Here is a 16,794-nt window from a genome sequence, read left to right on the forward strand (position 1 = left end):
CGGGGTCAGCACAGAACCGAGGCTGAGCACCTGGACGCTGATGGGGGCACAGGGGTCCTCAGGGTCCTCGGTGTCCCGGGGATCACACATCCTGGGGTCCACACGGAATCGAGGCTGAGCGCCTGGACGCTGAGGCGTCCCGGGGCCACGGCAGTCCTCGCCTGTAACAGCAGCTGGGGCAGCCCCGGCCCAGCCAAGGAGACAGTTTGCTGGACAGGGTGGGGGTCCTTCACGGACCTCGCCACCAGTACAGAGCCACAAGAGCTACAGAGCCTGGCTCTAGGAAGACCCACTTGGAGATATTTAAGTGCTTCTCTGTGACCCTCCCCCCACCCCAGGTTGCTAACTGCTTCGATCCCCACTTGGAAATCAATCAGAGCTTGGGCTGAAGTTCTGGGCAGACTCTACTTCTGACCACACACTGAGCTGCAGACCCGGGACCTGGCGGGGCAGAGAAAACACTCCAGGGCTCAGCCATCTCAGCGCCTTACAGAGGGGGCGAGGCCTGCAGAGGAGGGCCTGCCCCCTCTGGGAGCGTGGCTGCCACTGACGTGGACACGTTCCACAGAGCCCCACGCAGCCCTGCTCCTCACAGCTCAGGGGCACGCCACCTCCAGCCCGGGCCCCCGAAGGACGGGGAGAACATCCTGCCCTGACCTGCTCAGAACAGAGCAAGGCCTGGGAGAAGGAATTTCAGCCACCAGAATACCTTTCGTTTAAAAATATTTATTAAAATAATGATTAAACCTGAAAAAAGAATCTCCAGAAATTAGCCCTTGGCACAGTATTTCAAGAATCAGCAAAAAAAATTAAAGAATAAAAAAAGAAAGAAAAAAGAAAACGCTTCCTGCTCTCCCGAGACCCCGGTGCGGTGGGGAGGCCTGCCACCCCCAGCCCAGGGAGCAGGGAGGTTCTCGGTCACAGGCTGGGTCCAGGGCCGGCCCGTCAGAGCAGAAGCCCAGCGTCGGGGAACAGGTGCCCTCGTGGGGCCTTGACCTGGAGCAGCTGCTGTGCGCGGAGCCTGCAGAGGCCGGGGCGGAGCCTCTACCTGCCCAGGGGCTCCACGATCTGCTGGACGTAGTGCACCACGTTGCTATGCAGCTGGGGAGCTGTGGCGGCAAAGGTCTCCTTGGCGAGGGTCTGGGCGGCCTTGCTGCCCGCCATCATGGCGTGGTACAGCGGGAGGGTGTACTTCTGTTTCCCCTGCGAGAGACGGCTCGTGCTCAGGGCCTGTCAGGGCCTGTCGGCCAGCTCAAGGGTCTGCCCCAGCTCCGCCCCGGGCCCATCTGACAGCCCAGTGGGTCTGCGACCCAGCCTCCTGTTGCCCCAGGGCCCAAAGGGATGTGGATTTCAGTGCTGGAAGGGGTGGGGGGCTTCCCAGACACAAGGCCTTGTGTTCTGGAATCTTCTCAGAGGCCACAGACCCACACGGCTAGGTCTCCACGATCACGTTCCTGGATATGTCCACACGCGACAGAACCGAGTGGGTGGGCATGCAGGAGGCTCCACATCTCAGAGCTCCAAGAGGTCAGAGGTCCGAGGCAGCAGCACACGGCCAGGACTGCAGTGCCTAACCCTCAAATGGGGCTCCGGAGGACGAGCCGCAGCCAAGAAGGAAGCCGTGCCCGCACATCCGCACCGAACGGTCACACACAGGATGCTGACCCGAGGCGGGAGGCTCCGGGGCTCGGGAGGCAGCCTGACCCAGCCTGGCCCCAGGCTCCTGCCCTGCTCTGGAGTCAGGGAACGACCTCCCCAGCAGGCCGGCTGGCCTCTGAACCCTCAAGCACAGGCCTCCCCAGGTGGCCGGACCCTTTGCTCAGCTTCCCTCGCTTCTCCTAGCCACTGGCCTCTCCCCAGACCGGCCTGGCTGATGCATGACCCGTCTCGCCTCCCTCCCAGCGTCCGGTCAACGCTGACCAGCCCCTCCCCTTGGGCCTCTCCAGCTAATCAGCACAGGTGCACAGACCGGGCCGTCTCCCCAACAGGGCGGCACCACAGCCTGCTCTCGGGACCTGCCAGGCCCTTTGCCTCAGAGATGGCAGCCTGCATGGCCCTGCCCACCGTGTGCCCGAGGGGGACAGGGAGCCGGGGGCACCCACCTGGCTGTGCAGGAATTCCTTCACTTTCCAGAAGTCCTCCTGGTGGTCATTCTTGAGGACAATCTGGCCCCATCGCAGCCGCAGCTCTGCATTCTGGGCGTTTGAGATCTTTGGGTACGTCTCTCCAAGTTTCTTCACGTTCCCTGGAGAAAAGAAATGGGTCATGAAAGACTGCCAGCAGAGCCCCACGCCGAGGAGGCCGCGGCCTCCAGGAGCTCCAGAGTCACGTCTCTGAGGGCTCCAGGCACCCACTCATCCTGAGCCTTTGGGCCCGACGCAGTTGCGCCCTGGACGTGTGCTTGCCCCAGCTCCACATCTCCTCCAACCACCTTCCCTTGACGTCACACAGAGGGGGCCGTCCCTGGTGGGCTAGTGCTTAAGACCCCGCGCTTCCGAAGCAGGGGGCCCAGCTTCAACCCCTGCCTGGGGAAGTAGATACCACGTGCCGCAACTAAAGAATTCGAACGCCAAAACTAAGATCCAGCGCAGCCAAATGAATAAGTAAATAAAATAAGCATTAAAAAAAGTATATCAGTGGGCCGGGAGGAAGGTTCAAGATGGACGGGACACATGTATACTTATGGCAGATTCATGCTGATGTACAGCAGAAACCAACATGATTTTGTAAAGCAATTATTTGCCAATGAAAGTTTTTAAAACTATAAGATAAAATGTATACGTGTATCATCCCAACCTCCAACAGTCTTCCTCCCCAGACCAGAGCGTGTGCCCCAGACGCTCTGCCCACCGTGCCGCGCACCAGCACGGGCTAGCCGGCTTTTCTGGGGTGCAGCCCTTGGCACTATTTCTGGCTGAGAAGCAACAGGGCACTCGTGCTGAAGGGCGGGAGCCAGGCGGAGCTGCACCCCACCCCACCTACCAGCTGAGTAAGCTGTTGGTGCCCCGGGCTCACAGAGCAGCCAGGGGGATGAGAGGGTGTCACGGCAAGGGAGACTGCCCCGCACAGCCAAGGACCCCGTGAGCCGCTGGCTTCACGCGTGTGGACGCTCCACCCCACGCTGGCCCGCCCCCCCCCCCGCCCCGCTCCCAACAGGTGTCAAGAGGCCCGCCCTTTCTCACCAGGAGGGAGCGGGGACTTCTGCAGGATCTTATCCAGGAAGTACACCAGCTGGTAGGTTTTCCAGGCAGAGGTGGGCATGGCATTGATGGCCCTCGGGTCCAGCTCCTCGGCCGCCCACAGCTGGGCCAGCTCCTCAGCCGGCCTCATGAGCGAGTCCCCGGGGGAGAGGTCCGGGAGGTAAGGTGGCCAGCCCGGGGTGTCCAGCCAGCGATCAAACTCCAGTCCTGCTTGGCAGAAGAGAAGACCCTGTCAGAACTCCCCGGCAGTGCCACGGCCAGCCTGCCGGGGCTCCCGAGACCTCCCACCTCCATCAGCCCCAAGTGCTCCCCCAAGGCGGACACCACTGCCCACACGGCTACTGCTCTGCAGGGTCCCAGCCCCCGTGACGCCTACAGCCCCGGCTGCCCCCCTTCCCACCTGGGCCTATTCTGTGCAGAAATGAGCCCTCAGGACGACAGGGGACACAGCCCACCCCCACGAGCAGAGCAGCTATGCTGAGGCTCCTGTGCTCTGGGGTCCCGCCCTCAGCAGCCGGGAGCCCCGCCCTCCCAGCCGGGGCGGGAGCTGGCTGGATGGGGCCCAGCAAAGAGCAGGGAGCAGGGGCAAGCCTCCGGGCCACAGGCAGCGCTCGCCCCCAGGAAGCAGGCCTCCCACTGGCTCCCCAGGCAGGGCAGCTGCCCTGGTCCTGCCCAGGGAGCCCCTTGGGGCGGCAGTGGCCTGGGCAGGGCTCAGGATCTGACTGTGTGTCTCAGAGACAGGGAATCCAGAGGGCAGAGAGGAGCAGAAAGGCCGAATGGGGGAAGGAAGCGGGGGTGACGGAGGTCCTTCTGGGGGGCCCTGGGCCACCCCAGAGCGCCACCCCCAGGGGACACACTGGTCCCTCAGGGCGGGAAGCAGACCCCACCCTGCACAACCTCCTGGAAGCCCTGGGCCGGCTGCTCTGCTCACCCGGGATGGAATCCACCCTCTGTTTCTTCAGCTCAGGGAAAGAGTCCAGGAAGAAGTCCAGGAAGTCGTCAGCTAAGATGCTCTGGAACTTGAATTCGTCCACGTAGGCCTGTGAGGACGAAGGGGAGGCACGGTCAGCTGCCCAGAGCCCCCACTCCCCACCCAGCGGGGCCCCCTCCCCTCGAGCTGATTACCTTGAGGAAGTCGTCAAACTGGCCCTGGTCACCCACCAGGTGGGCCAGGTAGGAGACGAAGCAGAAGCCCTTCTCGTAGGGGGTCTCGTTGTAGGTGTCGTCTGGGTCGACCCCTGCAGAGAGCTCTGGATTCAGAGCGACTGACTCCCACCCCCAGGGCAGCTCGGCCAGGAGTGCTCCTGACCCACCCCGACCTGTCTCCAGGGTCTCGAGAGGGATGACAGGAAGAGCCCGGGGTTGCTGTGTTCGTGGGGTCTTCCCAGCCCCATGTCAACCCCCCGTGTGGCCGCCCACCAGAACAATGGGGGTTTCTGCAGATGCTCTGGAGCCAAGTTAACTAACTGTCCATCCACAAGGAGCTTTCCATTGGAGTCAGAGGCTTCAGTTGCACAGAAAGGTTTCAATTAGTCACACGTGGAAATAACAATGTTAGGAAACAAAAACCTCGAAGCAGTCACGGGCTTTCTGGGTCACGCTCTCTGTCATGTGACAAACCCCAAGGGGCTGAGCTGACCAAGGACAGGGGGCGGCAAAGGGCCTCGAGAGTGACAGGGACCCGGACAAGCAGGGCAACACGGAGTTGCTCAGGACTGGCCGGAGCAGCTCGGAGGGCCTTGGGGGCTCCTCCCGCCCGAGGGACCGGGGTGCGCTGGCGGAGCCGCTAGGGCTCCGGCCCACGGCGGGGCGGGAGGGCCCTGACCTGGCTCGATCCTCACGCGCAGCTTGTTCAGCGGGTGGTCCTCGCCCGTGACGTCCATGTGCTGCCGCAGCAGCGCCCGGCCGGTGGCGGCTTCCAAGCAGGTGTAGGCGGGCCCTGTGGGGCAGAAGAGGAGCTGGCACCTCACGTGCGCCTCCCCAAGGTGCCCTGTGAGCCGGGGTGCTCCCCGGAGACCGCGGGCAGGGAGGCTGTGGCCAGCCGACCCTCGGCCTCTCTTCCGCACACTGTCCCGCTGACAGGGGCCTTCTGTGCAGCGTGATGGTGTCTGCAGAGACAGGAGTCTGACCTTCCCATCTGACCGTTCCTATCGACAGGAGACACTGTCGCCAAGCCTTTCCTCGGGTCCCCGGCCTCCTCCTGGCAGGACGGTGCGCACCAGCCACACGCCACCTGCGAGATGCTCTGCCCTGGGGTGGCAGCCCGCCCGCGTCAGGGCCCAGCGTGCATAGCGCTCAGAGGCCACTGCGGGGCTCCCAGCGGCTGAGACCGCCTGCTCCGTGCCCACTGATGAAAGAATAAACCTCTATACACTTTCTGGGAGGCAGGAGACAATATGTGCTAAAAAAAAAAGCGCCCTTTAAAATGTTCAAGTCCTGACAAGCACGTTTCAAAGAATTTACTGAAATCACCTGAGATACACATGAACCTGCGTAAAGATGTTTACCAGAATATTATTTTGTTGGAGAAATGAGGGACCTCCCTGGCAATTCAGTGGCTAAGAGTGTGCTTCAACTTCAAGGGGTGTGGGCTCAACTCTTGGTCGGGAACTGAGATCCCACATGCCCCTAGGTGTGGCCAAAACAGCAACAACACCACCACATTAAGATTTTTTTTTGTTTAAATTAAAAAAAAAAAAAATTACAGACCAACCTACAACTGGAGGCTGACGGAATAAATTATGAATTTAAATTCTTCTGCATCCGTACAAGAAAATTTAATGACTCAGGAAAACATTTAACTTTACTAAGGTAACAAAAAACAACAGTTCTAAAACCACGTATGGCCTGATGATTCACACACACAGAGCCAGTGATACATCGGAAAGGACATCCACCGATCATCTCCGAATGGTGAAACGGCAGGTAAATGATTCACACACACAGAGCCGGTGATACATCGGAAAGGACATCCACCGATCATCTCCGAATGGTGAAACGGCAGGTAAATGTTTTGCTGTGTACTTTCCCATACGTACCAAGGTAGATTTTAATCAGAGAAAGAATAAAAAAAACAAAAAGCACCTAGACACTGTGGGCTTTCAATAAAGAGACGGTGCTGAGAATGTATTTCAAAAGCACAGCTGGGCGCAGTTTGAGGGTCTGCCTTCAGCTGCTAAGTGGCGGTGAGCACGCTTCCCACCTCTCTGCCTTGTGAACACATCAGAGGGGAAAACAGCGTCGTACACAGCAGTGCAGGCGGTGAGCGAAGCACCCGGTCAAGGCTGGGACCGGGCGTGATAAGCGTAACTGTTGTGAGTGGGCCTCCACGGCCGTCCAGGGGCTCCCTGCACCACCACCCCCGGGACACCCCAGAGGGAGCCTGGCAGGCCCCGAACGGGGAGATGGGTCCCTGCGACTCACCAAACAGAACGGAGGAGATCCTCCTCTGGGCGTACATGGTGAAGCCTTCGTTCAGCCAGAACTCCCCCCAGTTGGCGTTGGTCACCAGGTTCCCAAACCAGCTGTGGGCGATCTCGTGGATGATGACGTCGGCCAGGGAGCGGTCCCCAGCCAGAAGGCAGGGAGTGACGAAGGTCAAGCAGGGGTTCTCCATCCCCCCGAACGGGAAGGACGGGGGCATGAAGAGCACGTCGTACCTGCCGGGGCGGGCGGTCACTGGGGGTGGCTCCCTCCCGTCACCAGGCGGTCCCCAGTGCCCCGTGCCAGGGACTCCTCTCCCAGCCCTTCCCAGGGGGATGAGACCGGCTCCCTCGCACCCAGCTCCCCACGCGGGACTGGCAGGCCTGACGGGGCCTCTTGTCAGGGGGACCTCAAGTCTGAAGACGGCAAACAGAGAGCGGGTCTGCCCCCAGTGACGGGAAAGGTTAAGTCAGCCACATCCGCACAGCGAATCCCATCTCCGACCCAGCACCCGCCTGCTCGCCGCTGTCCTGAAATGCCCACCCTGGGCCCACCTCGGTCACGGCCACGGCCACGGTGGGTCAGGCTGGCTGTCCTCTCCTCCCCGCCCCTGCACCCCAGGGTGCGGGAACCGCAGACGTGAAGCTCCCGTGACACCTCACCTTCCCCACACATAGGGTCCAAAGAGCTTCTCTCCCGTTGCCAGAAACTCCTCTATGACTCCGTCATACTCCTCCTTGGCAGCGTCGATGAGGCAGGGCTCAGCCCACACCCGGCTCCTGCGGACAAGGATGCAGAGAGGGTGGCGCGGGGGTTAGAGCCCGGAGGGACCAGCCGGCTTCAGCCTCCCAGGGAGCCAGGGAGCCCATGGGGAGGCGACCTGCAGCAGAGCTGAGGCCCACCCAGAGCTGAGGGCCAGCCCCACCCGCAGAGTGGGCACCGGGAGGGCCCTGGGGGCTTCTGCAGGCAGCAGGCCTCCCCCGCACTGAGCCCCAGCTCCCCGTCTGCCCAGTGTCTTCAGAAACGACTGTTCTTGCTCCGCACCAGCAGCTCGTCCGCTTCCTAACAGAACCTGGCAGGAGGAAACCCCTGGAAGATGTCCCTCTCCTTCTCTGCTCTCCTGCAGCTGCGGGCTGACGTGCTTCCGGTCACCCACTGCCCTGTCCCCCAGGAAGGGAGCCCTTGTCTCGCAGGCCCGGGGCTGCCCGGAGCCCGTGGCTGGAAGCGGAGGCCGACGGGCCTGCCCAGCGCTCCCTCTGACCTCGGGAGCGGAGGCGCGTGGCGCTGGTGCCACTGCCGAGCCCTGTCTGCGGCCTGGCGCCCGGCCAGCGCCTCTGGGGCCGGCAGAACGAAGGACAGCACCGCCACCAGGAGAGCCACGTCCAACCGAGCCTCCCGCCGCGGGACAAAGCGCCGGGAGACAGGACGATGAGCAGAACCCAGGCTCCCGGTCAACTTCTCTTTGGTTACATCTGACAAACTCCTTATTCACCTCCACTAAAGCCCCCTCCCTTCACAGAGTCGGCCCAAGCCTGGGCCTCTGCATCCGGAGCAGACAGGGGACAGCGTCCTCGGGCCTCCTGGGAGGGAGACGGGGACCGCGAGGCGGGTGTTTCCAGGATTAAGCGCCAGAGAAGGCAGGGAGATTTGGTAGCGATAAGAAAGCGCACATCGTAGCTAGAAGGTGACCTCCTAAAACTGCTGCCTGAGCTCAGAGCGCTCTCTGCACAGGGCCAGAACATGGCAGGACTGGGTCTCAGCACAGGATGGGAGGGAGGAGGGGGAAAGAGTCCTCTGATGCCCTCACGCCGCACCCTGTGCCGCAGAAAAGCCCAGACTCGGGGCAGGCCAACACCGCCCCAAGAACCCCCCAACAGGCCAACACTGCCCCAAGAACCCCCCAACAGGCCGACACCGCCCCAAGACCCCCCAGCAGGCCGACACCGCCCCAAGAACCCCCCAGCAGGCCGACACCGCCCCAAGAACCCCCCAACAGGCTGACACCGCCCCAAGAACCCCCCAACAGGCCGACACCACCCCAAGACCCCCCAACAGGCCGACACCGCCCCAAGAACCCCCCAACAGGCCTGCACGCTGGTCAGAGGCCTCCTTGCTTGGAGGTTGGTCCAGTCTTGCCTCCGGGATCTTGGTCTCCTACCTGGGTCCAACTTCAGCCGAAACCAGATCTCCGATGGCCAAGGCTATCAGATAGGACGGGATGGGCTGACTCATCCGGAAGAAGAACTTATTGGGGCCTCGCTCCTCCCAGGCGTCAGCACTCATTACGGCGGTGAAGCCATCTGGGACCTGAGGACAGAGAACACCGGCGAGCTCTCACCTGGACAGAGGCTGCTTTCCATCAGCAACCTGCCCGGTGATGACGGCAGCCTGCAGTCCACCTGAAGTACAGAGGCTTCCAGAAAGTAGGGCTCAACCAATGGGGTTTAGCACAGATAAAACTTTTGCAGGTGGAGGAGTTCTTCAGAGGGTCTGTAAGCGTCCCCTGAAAGGTGACCTGATGGAGATGACCATTCCAATCCCCAGGGCAGGGACACATGGTCCCCTCACCTCGAGAAGAGCGGAGTATCTGCACTTCACGGCAGGAGTGTCAAAGCACGGGAAGAAGGCTCGGTTCAGGACGGCCTGGCCCTGGGTGTAGACGAAGGGCTTCTTCCTTCCCGCCGTCTGCTCCGGAGCCAGCCAGCACACCTGCGGGGAGGGGCGTGCCGCTCAGAGCCGACAGCCCTGGGGGGCCCCAGGCAGGTACAGCCGCGTGGGCTGCAGGGGACTTCCGGGAACAGCTCAGAGCAGAAGCTCTCTCCAGCTGCGTGTTTAATCCCCCTGGAGTCCAGGCCGCGGCCCGACGTCTACCTCCCGGGGCAGACACCACCAAGGGATCACGCCTCATGTGTCCCTGCTGCTGCTGCTGCTAAGTCGCTTCAGTCATGTCCGACTCTGTGCGACCCCGTAGATGGCAGCCGGCCAGGCTCCCCTGTCCCTGGGATTCTCCAGGCAAGAACACTGGAGTGGGTTGCCATTTCCTTCTCCAATGCATGAAAGTGAAAAGTGAAAGTGAAGTCGCTCAGTCGTGTCCAACTCTCTGCGACCCCATGGACTGCGGCCCACCAGGCTCCTCCGTCCATGAGAGTTTCCAGGCGAGAGTGCTGCAGTGGGTCGCCAGTGCCTTCTCTGCACATGTCCCTGGGCCTCGAGAATTCCCGAGCTGCCTCCAGCCCCCTGGTCCTGCCTCCCTCCTGTGTCCTCCTCACTGTAGTAACTTCTCACCAAGAAACAAATGCTGAAGAAGCTGTTCTTCAACTTGTGATGAAAGACACAGAAAAGCAGATGCTGACAGCAAGGAGGTTGACTGACAGGTGTTCCCATCCCTGAAATTCACCCTTTCAGAGTGAGTGTTAGGGGCTTCCCGGGTGGTGCCGACGATGAAGAACCCACCGGCCAAAGCAGGAGGATCAATGTGCTTTACGTTACAGGCACTGGCTATGATTCTTCCCCTGCTCCCAATGTTTATTTTGCTTGTTTATTACTTGGCTATACCTGGTCTTAGTTGCAGCATGTGGGATCTTTTTGGTTACAGCGTGCAAGATCTAGTCCCGTGGACAGGAATCGAACCCCAGCCCCCTGCACTGGGACTGCGGAGTCTTAGCCACTGGACCCCCAGGGACGTCCCAGCTGTGATTCCTGAGTTGTCTTCTGTCAGCCCTTAATCGAGGGCACATCTGAGCCATTATTACAAACCCAAACTCTGCCCACAGCAGAGCTTACGTCTAACACGGATGCCGTGTGCAGCTGAGGGGCCCCAGGAGGGTCTCAGAGTGGAAGCAAAACCCCTAGGCTGCACCCTCAACAGCGGGCAGGGTTTAAACAGCCAGAAGGAAGGGAGATAATGTCCAGGAGGCAGGAGCAGCACGGGCAGGCGGGGAATGTGGCTTTCATGGAGCCGGGCAGCTGTGTGTGGTCAAGGGCTTAAACCACAGAGGCGCTGAGACCGATTTATGAGAGGCATAAGGGAGACACGTTGGGAAGCTGGGGTTTTCTTTGCATGTGTGCACGTGTGTATGTGTGTGTGTGTGTGCATGCGCAAACTGTAACAAGTCTCACTCAGAGTCCAGTAAGACGGAAGTGGGGGCAGGGGAGAGAGAGACGTCCTGTGCAGACCCCAACAGCCTGGTGCTTCAGCCTGGTGACTGGAGGCCAGCACAGAGGCCATAAATCAGGCCGATACCATTGCCCTCAACATGACGTTACAGAAGTGACACCTTATCTCTATGAACCTCCGTTCAACTTCGCTGGGAAACCGAAACTGCTCTAAGGAAAATAATCTATGAAAACCAAGCAAACTTCATAACCCCAATCTCATCATGAGAAAAAACAGAAGATAAATTCCAATAGAGGGGCACACCACTGCTCAAAACTATCTAAGTCACCAAAACAGGAACATCTAAGGAATCATCACGGCCAAGAGGAGCCCACAAACGCGACAGAGGGCCACGCACCTGGATTTCTGGATGGGACCCTGGAGCAGAGGACACTTTAAAACCTAAGGCTGCTGTACACCTGAAACCAACATTGTAAATCAACTATAATACAAAAAAGAAAAATTTAAAAGACCCAACACTCTAATAACACCTTGTACATGAAAGCTGCTCAATAAGGCAATCTGGAAATACTATAGATTCCAGTTTATAATAGGGTATCAGTACTGGCTCATTAATTGTAACAAGTGTATCCCACTCGTAAGGTGCTAATAAGGGGGGTGGTGGTGGTGGTGTGTATGTGTGTGTGTGTGTGTGTGTTTGTGTGGTATGTGCATGTGTGTGCACGTGTGTGCGGTGTGTGTGTGGTGTGCGTGCGTGTGTGTGGTGCGTGCGTGTGTGTGTGTGTGCGCGTGTGGCGTGTGTGTGGTGTGTTTGTGTGTGTGGTGTGTGCGTGTGTGGTGTGTACATGTGTGTGCATGTGTGTGTGTGGTGTGTGTGTGCGTGTGGCGTGTGTGTGGTGTGTTTGTGTGTGTGGTGTGCGTGTGTGTGTGGTGTGTTTGTGGTGTGTGCATGTGTGGTGTGCGTGTGTGTGTGCGTGCGTGTGTGTGTGGGGTGTGTGTGTGTGGTGTGTGCGTGTGTGTGGTGTGTGCGTGTGTGTGGTGTGTGCGTGTTTGTGTGGTGTGTACATGTGTGTGTGCATGTGTGTGTGTGGTGTGTGTGTGCGTGTGGTGTGTGTGTGGTGTGTGTGTGCGTGTGTGTTGGGGGTTTATGGAAACTGTCCTATATGCTCAGTTTTCCTGGTAATCTAAACAGTTAAAAAAAAATAAATCCTATTGATGAAAACAAGTATACTGAGCTGGCAGTCAGAGGAACTAGGCACCGTATGAGGACCTATGTAAAGACAACTGTTGTCAGGCTCAGCTCTGTAAACAATGACTCTCATACCTTCAACCACAATCCCCTACTCATCCTCTTTGCTTGAGTTTTGCTTGCTTTTGTTTTAATGACATGAAGAGAAGACAATGAAGGGGGCTGGCAGGACACACAGCAGAATCAAATCCAGGAGACACCGTGGCCCACGGTGACCAAGGTGAGCGCCACCCCCCGGGACAGCGGAACAGGAACTGTGCCCACTGGGGACCTCCACAGGGCAAAGGACAGCTCTCCGGGGAGCATGGGTGTCTGCCATCAAGTCTTAAATGAAAGCTGTTTAATTCCGAAATTCAACTTCAGGTGCCACTTTTGGTAAGCAAGCCCAGGAGGCCTAATTCTTTCACTTATTGTCCTTAATTTCTGCCCCCAACCGCGAACCAGAACGTAACAGAGCAACCAAACACATTTCCACGCACTCCACATGTTCCTCTACAGCAAGTTACCCGCAGAGGCCAGGCTTTTTCCTTTGCCTGAGAGGTCAATCCACACCGCTTTGGACTTTAATTTTTCAAACAAATTCTATCTTATGGTTCATGTACGTCCCTAATGGTAGAAGATGGAAAAAGAAATGCCCTTTGAGCCAGTTCTAAGAGCAAAAGGGGAAGTGCCACCAGAAGCGCAGGCTTCCTGGGTGGGCGGGACGCCCACCCCACCAGAGAAAGGGCTGCGATTCTCACAGAGGGACCCACAAGATGCTCTTTCCAACTGCTACACTTGCCCCACCTCCCCCACCCCGGTTTAGAATTTAAGAGTCAACAGAGAGAAAGCCAATTATTACAAAGCCTGCTGCTGCTGCTGCTAAGTCGCTTCAGTCGTGTTCGACTCTGTGCGACCCCACAGACGGCAGCCCACCAGGCTGTGCCGTTCCTGGGATTCTCCAGGCAAGAACACTGGAGTGGGTTGCCATTTCCTTCTCCAATGCATGAAAGTGAAAAGTGAAAGTGAAGTCGCTCAGTCGTGTCCGACTCTCTGCGACCCCATGGACTGCAGCCTTCCAGGCTCCTCCGTCCATGGGATTTTCCAGGCAATAGTACCGGAGTGGGTTGCCATTGCCTTCTCTGCTACAAAGCCTGGTCCACCCTAATTCTGGTTTTCACTTTTACTCAAATTCTTTTGTTCATCACATCCAGGAGGAAACAATAAATAGTAAGTGCCCAGTCTCGGAGCTGTTCCTGCCTCGGGCACTAGACGGGCACCTGCAACAATGGGCTGAGTCAGCAGCGGGTAACGAGCCAGCGTCTTCAGGGCTGCCCCCGAGCAGAGCACCACCAGGGCCCAGCCCAGGCCGGGCGCACCGACAGCCCTAAACTCAGCTCGGGAACCGTCTGCTGTCCAGCCTGGAGGAGGCAGGGGGCTAGAGACGGCGGGGAGGGGGCGGAGGCATCTGGCTGAAGACCAGCAGGACCAGAGGCGGGGGGTGGGGAGTCACCTGGCCGAGGAGGCGCGGGGGCTGCGGGTACTCACCCCGGGTCCCTCGCCGACGCGGTAGGTGATCCGCACCTGCAGGCACTCGCCTGCGGCGCAGGGCTGCGAGAAGCGCAAGCACAGGGCCTGGCCGTAGTGCGAGAACGGCTGCGTGCACACCGGCAGCGGCTCAGGCTCCGGCTCCGGCCGCCCCGGCTCCGGCCGCCCCCGCCTCAGGGCCGCCGCCGTCACGTCCACGCACGGGTGCGAGTCCAGCCGCAGCTCCGTGGCGCCGCCGGGCGCCCGGCAGCGCAAGTCCAGCACCGCCGAGCCGCTCAGCCCGCGGCTGCCCGGGCCTGGCCCCGGCGGCCCGAACTCGGCCCTCAGGTCCAGGTGCAGGTGCAGCAGCTCGAAGGCGCGGAAGTTGGAGGCCGACGCCACGTCGTCCACCTGCGCCGCGCGCAGCGCCCGCCCGCCGGCCTTAGGCTCGCCGGCCGCCATGGCCCCGCGCCGCCGCCGCCGCCGCCGGTCCGCCGCAGGCCCCGCCCCTGCAGGCCTGGCCCCGCCCCGCCGCCGGTCTGGCCCCGGGAGCCGGGAGCCTTTGCCGCGCACCCGGGAAGGCCCCGCCCCCGAGAAGACCACGCCCCGGAACCGAGCATAGCCACGCCCCGCCGCCAGCCGAGGCCCGGTGACTGCTGCTCGTGCCCCGGAAGGCCCCGCCCCGAACAGACCACGCCCCCTGCAGGTCTGGCCCCGGGCGCTTTTGCCGCGCACCCGGGAAGGCCCCGCCCCCGAGCAGACCACGCCCTTCCCTGACCTTACCCGACTCCCAGCTGTGCACCCTCACGGAAGGACTCTGGACAGGCCGGCGAGCGACAGTTTGATCCACCTCGGCCCGAATTCATCCCGCTGGGATGGCCCCCAGTCCCTGCGCTGAGGTTGCCCGTGTCCGCGTCCACCGGGCAGGCAGCACTGAGCCCGGGGGTCGGGTTTGAGCTCACCAGCTCTGCAGCAAACCTTCCCCAAGAAAGGGGACTCTTTCTGGCCTCTCTGTGCAGTGTGACACAGGAGAAATTACAGCATCTCTTGAGCCCTGGTAACTCAACCGGGGCTCCAGCCTGTGGCCCTTCGTCCTTCCGACAAGAGGTGGCTGTGAGGCTGGTGGGCCGTGTGTCCCCTCTCCTGTGCGGGAGAGCTCGCCGCGCCGGTGACCCTGCCAGGAGCCCAGCTGTGACTAGGAGCCGCTCATTAGCTGTGCTAGAAACTATACCAAGTCGTGTCCAACTCTTTGCGACCTCATTGACTGTAGCCCGTCAGGCTCCTCTGTCCGTGGGATTCTTCAGGCAAGAATCCTGGAGTGGGTTGCCATGCCCTCTTTCAGGGGATCTTTCCGACCCAGAGATTGGACCCAAGTCTCTTACTTCTCCTGCATTGGTGGGGGGGTTCCTTTTGGTGGTGGTGGTGGTGGTGATGGTGGTTTAGTCACTAAGTTGTGTCCGACCCTTGTGACCCCATGGACTGTACCTCCCCAAGCTCCTCTGTTCATGGGCTTTTCCAGGCAAGAATGCTGGAGTGGGTTGTCATTTCTTCCTCCAGGGGATCTTCCCGATTAGGAAATGAAATTTTAAGACACAATGTAGAGAGTTTCCCATAAAGGAAATATGATCCTAGTATGTGCTTCCTAGTTTTACAGTATTAAATACATCTTATTTTTTGAAATGCTTATGGTAGATATTTTGAAATTCCATATATGATCAAAGTTAGTTTTCTTCCTTTTTTTCTCTTTCTTTTCTAACTTACTGGCTAGTGAAATCCAAAAACTTCAGAAAACCACTCTTCTGTGGCGCTGAGGATAGTCATTCAGCACATCTACCTTCAACTTACTCATTCCATTATACGATGCATTTTTGTTGAGCACCTGCATATACCAGCCACTGTATCCTGCATGCTGCATGAAGCAACCAAAGTATTTTTTTTCTTAATTAAATGTATGCAAGAGGGTAAAAAAAAAAAAAGAAGAGGGTGACTGACGTTGAAGCTCCTTGGATTATTAGGAGGAGAGTAGATTTAGGAATAAATAAGATTTTTTTTCTTTTTTGGCTGCAGTGCATGGCATGTAGGGATCTTAAAAGTTCACTGACCAGAGATCACACCTGTGCCCCCTGCATTAGAAGCTCAGTGTCTTAACTACTGGACTATCAGAGAAGTCCTGAAATTTCTTTCTTAGGTATATTTTCAAGAAAACCACCTAAAGAATATAGAATTAGTGTAACTCACAAACCCACCAATGGGAAAACATGTGAAAGTGAAAGTGTTGTCAGTCGCACAGGCATGTCCAACTCTTTGCAGCCCCCTGGACTGTAGCCCTTCAGGCTCCTCTCCTTGGGATTCCCCAGGCAAGAGGACTGGAGTGGGTAGCCATTTCCTTCTCCAGGGGATCTTTCTGACCCAGAATCAAACCTGGGTCTCCCGGATTGCAGGCAGATTCTTTACTGTCTGAGCCACCAGGGAAGCAAGGGGAGAAAAAGAAACAAGCTGCACAGGCTGGTAGTCACCCCAAGCTGGGGGAGGCAGAAGTTTGGGATGGGGCAGAGTTCATAAATACCCAGGTGTAGATTACTTATCAGTTTCTAGCTCACACACCGGGAGATGTACCTTATAGCCTCAAAATACAGAAAGCAAAAATTAACAGAATTACAAGGGAAATGGGCAAATCTGCCAAATCTGCCAGTGAGACATTTATACATCCTGCCCAGTAATGAACAGATCAGACAAAAGTTACACCGACATAAAATACCTGTACAAAAATGTCACAGTCTTGGGACTTCCCTGGTGGTCCAGTGGTTAAGAATCCACCTTCCAAAGCAGGGTTTGATCAAAGCAGGTTTGATCCCTGTCTGGGGAACTAGAACCCCACAGGCCTCAGGACAACTAGGCCTGCGTGCCCTCACTGCTGAGGATGGGAGCCCCGGCAGGGCAGCCTGTGTGCTGCAGCGAAGAGCCTGCATGCCACGGTGAAGACCGGACATGCCACAACAAGGACGTGAGGCAGAAGGATTCAGTAAAAACTTTTTAAAAGTCACCATCTTTACCTAATCAACACACCCCTAACTTTGCATTTAACCATTAGAGAAAACACACAAAATTTACCACAGACAGGCCATGAAAAGCTCCCAACAAATAAAAGACTCAAGGGCACACAGAACATTCCTGGAACCACAGAGCATTCAAGTTAAAACCAACACTGGGACCCAGTTCTCCGTGGCTCACGCGCGCGTCTGCACAGCTGCACAACGAGGTACCGAACACCCTTTGCTCTGGACCGTCTGGTGATGATG

General features: G+C 58.5%; 1 protein-coding gene across 1 annotated transcript; it reads right to left on the bottom strand.

Annotated features, from left to right (window-relative positions):
* Positions 1-710: 710 nt before the first annotated feature.
* RNPEP (arginyl aminopeptidase) lies at positions 711-14,003 on the bottom strand. The gene is given in 11 exon segments (NM_001097563.1): positions 711-1,203; positions 2,103-2,245; positions 3,183-3,407; positions 4,132-4,240; positions 4,326-4,438; positions 5,026-5,139; positions 6,624-6,859; positions 7,286-7,402; positions 8,782-8,930; positions 9,192-9,332; positions 13,517-14,003. Coding segments are annotated over 11 exon segments (1,947 nt in total). The 5' UTR covers positions 13,958-14,003; the 3' UTR covers positions 711-1,044.
* Positions 14,004-16,794: the final 2,791 nt, after the last annotated feature.

Source organism: Bos taurus, chromosome 16, assembly GCF_002263795.3.
Source record: "Bos taurus isolate L1 Dominette 01449 registration number 42190680 breed Hereford chromosome 16, ARS-UCD2.0, whole genome shotgun sequence".
Lineage (NCBI taxonomy): Eukaryota > Metazoa > Chordata > Mammalia > Artiodactyla > Bovidae > Bos > Bos taurus.